At 51.4% G+C, this 8,491-nt stretch overlaps 1 protein-coding gene across 1 annotated transcript in view; it reads left to right on the top strand.

Moving 5' to 3' along the window:
- The first annotated feature begins 2,979 nt into the window (after nt 1–2,979).
- Nucleotides 2,980–8,491, top strand: part of Stk32c (serine/threonine kinase 32C) — an 84,463-nt gene continuing 78,951 nt past the window's right edge. The window contains exon 1 of the mRNA XM_038344682.1: nt 2,980–3,244. Coding sequence (XP_038200610.1) covers nt 2,980–3,244 — 265 coding nt within the window. The remainder of the gene's footprint in view (nt 3,245–8,491) is intronic.

The following is an 8,491-nucleotide window of genomic DNA, read 5'->3' as shown; positions in this document are numbered from 1 at the left end:
ACGGTCTAGAGTGATGGGAGAAGGAAAAACCGTCTCGACTTGACAGTCTAGAGTCGTTGGAGAAGGGAAACTGGGTTCGGGGATTTCCTGCATCAGACTGGCGTGAGGGCACATCTGTAGAGAACTGTCTTCATTATTAGTTGATTATGGTGGGCTTAGCCCACTGTGGGCAACACCATGTCTACACAGGTGGGCCTGGGCTGTATAAGAAAGCCAGGTAAGCATGGGTCTGTGAGTGAGCCGTGAAGCAGCTTCCTTCTCTGGTTTCTGCTTCCGAATTCCCTGGATGATGGGCTGTGACCTGTAAACTGGAATAAACCCTTCTCCCCTAAGTCGCTTTTGGTTAGAGTGTCTCATCACAGCAGCAGAATGGAGTAGAGCAGGGGAGAGGCAGACCGAGCTGCTCATCTTGTGTGCAGGGGCAGAGACAGACGTCTGTGCTGGTGGACTTCCTCCTCCTTCATCCCACCCAGGACTCCATTCTATGGGTTGGTGTGGCCCACATCCAGGGTGGTCCTTTCCCCTTCAATTGTCCCACACATCGGTCCTCTCTAGAAACACCTTCAAGGACACATGCAGAAGTGTGCTTTAGTAGCCACTTAGGTACCTTAAGTATTAATCATCATACTTGGACAGTCGAGACATCAACACCACCGCTCCTAATTCACTCTCTACTTACTGAGACAAGGTCTTTCACTAAACCCACTCATTTCAGCTAGACGGGTTGGCAAGCGAGCCCCAGAGATCCTCCTGTCTTTGCCTTCCCATGCTAGAACTAGAGGCTCATGCTGCCTGGCTGGGAACGGAACTCAAGCTTATGCGGCAGACAAGCACTTTACCAACTGAGCTGTCTACCCAGCCCCTCTCTCATTAGGATTTTGTCTGTGAAAAATCTCTTCTTCCTTCTGTTCCCTCTGCCTCTTGGTAGCGGGAGGACATAAGTGTGGATGTTATTTCTTTCCTGTCATTTTCAGCGGGCCGGGAGGGAAAGGCTGCCACGGTTTGGGACAAGGCCCTTGGGGGAATTCTGTTGTGCAGGGTGGGTTGGTTGGTCTCTCCTCTCTCCCACACAATGAAAGCTGAGGACCTCCTCTGAGCAGGCCATGCAGCAGGCATCTATAGGCCTAGGCGGCGGATGCTAAGGGCAGAAAACTGAGAACTGTAGACATCTGCCAGGACTTATCCCACTGTCTCTGCCCTGGAGAGTTTGCCTTGAAACTCGAGGGAGACCTTGGCAGATGGTCAGGCTGACCTTCAGCTATGCTACACAGCAAATCCCTCTCCCCCTCACCAAACCTCTAAACAGTTGATGCTTATCTGGTGCTTGTCCTGTGTCATTCATTGTCTTGGCCAAGGGGGGAAAAGGCTTCTGTTTAGCAGGGGGTAGGAAGGTGGAGGGGAGTTGTAAACCAGTGGAGTTCTAGCTCCTATAGTGTCAGCCCAGAAAAGACTCAGGACTCTGTACTTAGGTTTTTACAGCCAAGTGGGCTATGAGGCCTTACACTGAATTCCGAAGAGAAGAACCTGTGATGGTTGAAGGAAGGATGCTGTAGAAATTGTGGTGAGAGAGCCGGGCGGTGGTGGCGCACGCCTTTAATCCCAGCACTCGGGAGGCAGAGGCAGGTGGATCTCTGAGTTCGAGGCCAGCCTGGTCTACAAGAGCTAGTTCCAGGACAGGCTCTAGAAACTACAGGGAAACCCTGTCTCGAAAAAACAAAACAAACAAACAAACAAAAAAACAAAAAAAAAAAAGAAATTGTGGTGAGAGAGGAACTTACTGCCTTGTGGTCACCTATAATCCACATAGGGGCAGAAGGGAAGCCACTCCAGGACTTCCAGGTGGTGGAAAGAAAGGCTGTCTTTGTGACCAGGCTTTAGGACAAGACTGAAGTAGGCAGAGGCTTTCCAAAGTTAGACCACTGAGTAACCAAAAAAGGGTTCCCAGTGACCAGGACTTAGGCTGGAAGCCAAGCATCCCGACCTTGTGAAGGAGCAATGACAGGCTCACTCTGCTCCAGGCTTCCCAATATCCATCTAAGACCTAGTGGAATCTTGGCGTGAACACAGGACTCTGGATGACTTGTGCTCCTCGCCACGACTTTGGCGTAAACTTGCACCAGGGTAGTCTATTGGGTGTCCAATGAGCCATACTTGGAGAGGTTAGAGAAGCTAGACTAGGGTACATCAAAACTAGGTTTCAGGACACGCGCGTCTGTGTGTCTGCGCTCTCTTGTAACTAGGGTCCTGGTCTTCGCGCTGGGCGGAGCCTGCCTGTCAGACCCCGCCCTGCTCTCCCTCACCCCCAAAGCGTCGAGATTCCGCGCCTCCTGTGGCCTCAGAGCGGGATAGCACCATACTGCCACCGCAGGGCAGCACAGCTACTTCCTGCGACCCCCACTGCATGCACAGCACAAACCGTGGCCTTATGTTTGAGGTTTCTAAGGATCGAGTGGCAGAAATCTACAAGCGACTTTTACTACGAAGTCAGTGGAGATTATTAGGCCTAGGGGGTTCCCGATTGCTCGCCAGTCACAGCATTCCTACAGAGTCCCCAAAGGTCTCTGCCACCCAGTGAAGCACAGAGTCCCTGTCCCTGGCCTTTCGGGCGCTTCAGGATAGAAGGAAGGAGATTGGCATTTGTCTTTTAGCCCTGAGGCCTTTTCGGTGCAAGGGTTTTCGAGGCCTTGCGAACCAGACCCTTCTCTGTGGGTAACCCCATGCTGAGTGCGTTGTTCAGAATCTAATATCAGCCCCGCCCTGGCCCCGCCTGGCCCCGCCCAGGTTCCGGACTCCACCCCGAGTCCATCTCTCCGGCCCCGCCCCGCCGCTCGCAACCGCGGGCGGGTCGGCTGCCCCGCTAGCCAGAGCTGATACTAGGCGCATTGCCGGTGGTGCCGGCTCCTAGCGCTGCTGCTCTTGCCGGGCCGGGCGGCGGGCCATGTTCCGGGCTGTGGCCGCTGCGCACACCCAGGCCTGGCGATGAGGAGCGGCGCCGAGCGCAGGGGCAGCAGCGCCGCGGCGCCCCCGAGCTCGCCTCCTCCTGGTCGCGCTCGCCCCGCGGGCTCCGATGCGCCCCCCGCCTTGCAGCCACCCGCAGCCAGCCAGCCTCGGGGCCGGGACGCTGGTGATGCCCGCGCGCAGCCGCGCCCCCTGTTTCAGTGGAGCAAGTGGAAGAAGAGGATGTCTATGTCGTCCATATCGGCAGCCAGCACGCGGAGGCCGGTGTTTGACGACAAGGAGGACGGTGAGTGAATCCGCCCACTGGGGACTCCCGGGGACAACCGGGTACCCGGGCCCATGGAGACCTTGCGCACTGTCGCAGGGCAGACGCAGAGGTGGCATTTCTCTGTGTTGGGACACAGTCGCCACCTGGGTGGGACTGCTTCTTGGGGCGTTTGAGTTTCCAAAGAAACTATTAGACCACCACCGAAGTCCCCATGCGCGTCCTGTTTCCAGTGACAGTGCAGCGGGCAGGGCAGGGTCTGGCCCGCCCTGCGAGGTGAGAGTAGGTGATGTGGAGGCTCCAGGCTCAGGCGCAACTCCACCCGCTAACGTGCACTGCATGTTTTCAGTTTCCTTTATGGGTGGTGGTGTGCAGGCAGCGTGGTTACTTTTAATTCCAGGAGGTGCTCGCTTGGTGTGCAGTTTATGAAGTGAGGTGGCTGCCCTACAGGTGGCACGGGGGCCTGGGCCCTTCAGTTCCCGGTGTGCCCTGCAAGCCCAGAACATACATTAAATTGTGCTGCACACTCAATCCTCGCCTTTGTACAAAGACCCGCCCTCGGGGAACTCGGGTTCCGTGATTCTGTGAAATCCACCTGCAAAGGATAGCTGTTGACCTGGAGAAGCTGTGTCTCTTGAGTAGCAGGGCAAGGTAGCCAGCCTCTGGTGGGAAGCCCTGGATGAGAGGTGCCAGACAGCTGGCTGTGCAAGCACAACAGCTGGGCCATGCTGGGTGCAGGGACCTTTCACCTCAGCACCTGCTGGATGTGGCTTTTGGGGAGCCGTGATGGATTCACATGAAACATAAAGCTTTTTCCCCTACAGATGCCATAAGGATAATTTTAAATGGTACAATCATGACACATTTGATGTTTTTTTGACATTTTCTTAAAATAGTTGAAATATGCATTTTCATTTGTAGGCAGCCTACAGAGATATGATGGATTTTTTTTATAATTTTAGAACACAGCTCAGCACAGGAGCCCAAGCTACTTATTTCCAATAAATAATTAAAGCATTTAGGAAATTACAATAATCAAAACCCAAGCCTGTGTTGGAGAGCATGTGGGGCTACATGCCGGCATTCCTTTCGGAAATGGGAGGCATGGGGTCAGGCCAGTGAGTTCTAGGCCTCTGCTGAGTATGGTCAGCGGGGGAGGGGCGTTCAAGTCTGCCTGCATCAGGCACAGTGTGTTCTGAGGTGGTGGGTCACTGTGCTCTGAACTTGGGGACTCAAGACTCACATGTTACACCTTCATTCTCAACATCAGTATTCAGAGTTAAAAACAAACAAGCAAGCAAGCAAAAACGCCCAACTGGAAGAAGCAGATCAGTAAATGGACTTGCATCTGGTTTCTGGCTACAAAATGAGTGGTCTGGAAAACACATTTGATTTCAGTACTTGCTGGTGCTAGCCAAGGGCTGGCTACCCTTCCATGTCTGTGCGTCATGTCTCCAAGGCAGCGGGGTTGGAAACAGAAATTGATGCAGTCCAGGGGCTATGATTGGTGGTCCAAGTCCACTCTTTCTTCTTCACCGTGCTCTGTCTCAGAACTGGAGGTCTTACCAGAGGGGCACAGGAACAAGGTCAATTGTGGTGCTCACCATGACTTGGGAACCTAACCTCTTGCTTGTGATAGGATGGCTGGTCTTCTGAGGGATGATGCTCTGATGTGGCTCACCAGGCCTTGTTTTGTATGATGTGTCACTGGTGGTGCTCATCCTCGGATGTGCAGTCCTGGATTTACCCCCAGAACTTAACTGGGTTTTGGTGGGTTTGAGAGACCAAGTGGGGTACTGGGCCTGGTGGCTGAGAATGCTCTCTGGGTGGGTGACCACTTGTCTGTGTCGTTAGCAGGACAAAAAGAGAGTCATGATATGGTGCTCCTTCCATGCGAACTGCCTGCGAAGGTGTTAGGTAGGATTCATTAACATAAGGGTACAGCCTCCAGAGAGGGAGTGGGGCCTGGACTCCTGTACATAAGTCACTCCCTTTTCCTGTTGTAGTGGGGCCTGAGAGGCGGGCCGTGCTCTGCTGGTGACTTGCATGTACTGGAACTGTACAGTTGCCATGGCAATGTGAGACCTTCTGATGAATTTTTTTTTAGATTAAAACACCTAATTAATATATCAAATTTGCTCAGCAAAGGGAAAAAAAGGAGGAAAATAGGAGGGCAATTTAACAAAGTAGCAGGTAAATTGCAACTATAAGAGTATAGTTGTGCCAAATAGGATCTCAAATAGCCTCTGCGCCTATGAATCCTCCCTGAACCCCAGTGTGCTGTTCCTCCCTAGCAGGTATTTGGGGCAAGTGAAGAAGAATTTCCTGCTCTTCTTCCTCAACAAAGGGCCCCGTTTCCTTCCCCATGGCCTTCGCTCTCTACTCTGACTTGTACTGGAAATCCATTTGGAGAGGACGGTCCTGTCACTGCCTCAGTGCTCCTGTGATGCTGAGGGGGTCCCAGCTCCTTCCCACTAGTGTGACCTGCCGGGACAGTGGTCCACCCTAGCAGGCGGAGGCTTGCCATCTTAGACCAAGGGTAGTGTCCCCTTAACAGTAGGGAGTTCCTAATAGCTGAGAAGGCTTGCTCTCATCCAGAGCCCTGGAAATGGGTGAGGGTATCTCTCTAGGGCAGTAAGTCAGGGAGCATAGCATAGGACAGGAACCCCGACACTGAAAACACTGCTTTAAAAACAAATTTTGAAAAACCCATTTTCTATTATAGGTGTGTCACAAAGTATACATTAGACAAAGAAATTGTGCTTGATGCCAAAGTGCATGTTCAGCAGTGAGGTCCCCAAGTGAACGCCTGGGTGCCTTCTCTTGGGCTTTCTTCCAGGGATCTAGGAATGCAATCACACCTACAGCTGTGTTGAGACACCTTTTTTTCCCTTTTGTACAGAAATGGGATCATGTTCTAGGCGCCGTTTTATTGTAACCCGCTCTTTTATTTATCAGCATGTCACCCACATCTAAGAGGTCCAAAGCATCAATTGGCTGCTGGATTCACATCAGCAGCTCAGCAGCTCTCCACCTGGGTTGTGTGTCACGTTCAGAGGACACTTTAAAAAAAATCTTGTTTTAAAATTTATTTATTCATTTTATGTACTGTAGTATCTTGCCTATATGTATGTCTGTGTGAGGGTGTCGGATCTCCTGTCACTGGAGTTACAGACAGTTGTGAATTGCCATGTGGGTGCTGAGAATTGAACCCAGGTCCTTTGGAAGAGCAGCCTCTTAACTACTGAGCCATCTCTCTAGCCCTGAGTGGACATGCTTGAAAGACACCAAATCCTCTCCCGTAGAAGCTGAGATTCAGCTTGTGGAGGTAGACTGGCTCACAGTGAGATTTAGGCATCTCCTTTCTTCTCTCTCTCTCTTTCTCTCTCTCTCTTTCTTTACTGAGACAGGATTTCTCTATGTAGCCTTGGTTGTTCTGAAATTCACTATGTATTCCAGGCTGGCCTCAAACTCAGAGATCCTCCTGTCTCTTCCTCCGAGTGCTGGGATTAAAAGTGTGCACTACCATGGCCCAGCTAGGCATCTCCTTTCTCAAGTTCCTTTGACTCTGAGGAGCAGTCAGTGTGTGTTCTTCTCTGAAGATATGACTACACTGTTTACTTGATTTCCTACTGGACTACATTTTTGACATATCATAAACTACATGGTCATGAGTGTCTTTGCCTGCTCATCTCTGTGTTTGGCACCATCACCCCTGGAAGAATTTCTAGGAATGCCATAGCTATGTTAACAGGTAACCGGTCTGGCTTGGTTGGATGGGGGTGGAGGCTCTGTTGGAGAGACAACAACAGCTGTCATACACATACTGTGGCACACATGTGGAAGTCAGAGGACAACTTGAGAGAGTTGGTTCTCTCTTGACATGTGGGTTCTAGAGTTCGAACTCAGGTTGTCAGGCTTGGTAGACAATCCTTTTAACTTCTTAGTCGTCTCACTGGCTCAGTTTTATTTTCTGTATTGAAAATTCTGGCCCACTGAGAATAGCGCCTTGTTCTCCAAGTTCTGCATTTTCTTATATTGATCACCTTGAAGGGGTTTGTAGGCTCAGAGTCTTTCAGTCTTCCTGTGGGTTGGTTCCATTTCATTGTTGGTCTGTGGCAGAGCTTTTGGACTTGGTTCTGCTTCACATGGTAAATGCTGACTGAAGGGATGACTGGTTCAAACGTTTGTTTGCCACGCATTGGTTGTAATCCCAGCACTTAGAACTCTGAAGCAGGAGGATCATGAGTTTGAGACCAGGCTGGAGTATATAAAGAGGCTGTCTAACAATCAGAGAGCACACCAACCAGCCAAAGTCTATTCATCTTGACCATGGATACTTTCTGAGACCCTCACTAGTCTTTGTAGTGCTCTGGTGACTTTCACTGGGTGTCCTGGGAGGTATGTCATGCCACCTGCAGCCCATGGCTCTAGTTAGGCAGTGACACTAGCCTCTCTTTTGTTGTTCTGATCCAGAGCTCAGGAAGCAGAGACTGAGGGGCTGAGCCCCGGGCTGCTGGCCCCTACTCAAGCTTTTCTGTGTTTCAAAGTGTCTGTTTGGCTCCTTGTACTAAGAGATGTTGTCAAGGCAGCTGTGGCCTTGAGGTAGGTGTGTGTGTGTGTGTGTGTGTGTGTGTGTGTGTGTGTGTAAGCTAGTGGACAACCTTAGGTGGTTAGGTGGTGGTCTTTGCACATTATCCACCTTTTGTTTTCTTTGTTTTTGACACAGGGTCTCTCACTGGCCTGCAGCCTGTCAAGTAGGCAAGGCTGGTTGGCCAGTGAGCTCCAGGGATCCTCCTGTCTCTGCCTTCCCAGTGTTGGCATTACAAGGGTGACATCACACCTGGCTTTTGAAACGTGTGTTCTGGGGCTCGAACTCAGGCCATCACACTTGCATGACAAATACTTTACAGACTGAGCCATCTCCCCAGCCCCGCCTCTAGCTTTGTGGTAAGGGAGGGGAGGAGGACTCTTGTGTAGCTCAGGTCTGGTTTGTTAATGGTTCTCTCTCCCCAGCCTCAGAGAGGCTTTGGTGTCTAGGAGCCTCTTGCTGCAGACAATGAGGATCTTCCCTGGTTGTAGCCATGTCTGAATGGTGTAGGTAGGACCTGGGTTCAGGTTGAGAAGGAGGGCATGTGGTCCTGGCCAGTAGTTCCTCTCTTGGTCATGTCTTCTTGCTTCTCTGGATGTTTGCTCTTGAGTTCCTGGGTCCCAGGCACAGTACACAGGCCCAGAAGGGTCCTTGGATGGCCGTGGAGCCCAGTAATC

This window comes from Arvicola amphibius, chromosome 1 (assembly GCF_903992535.2).
Source record: "Arvicola amphibius chromosome 1, mArvAmp1.2, whole genome shotgun sequence".
NCBI classification, from domain to species: domain Eukaryota; kingdom Metazoa; phylum Chordata; class Mammalia; order Rodentia; family Cricetidae; genus Arvicola; species Arvicola amphibius.
The sequence above is the reverse complement of the archived record's forward strand: the minus strand, read 5'-3'. Positions and strand labels throughout refer to the sequence as shown.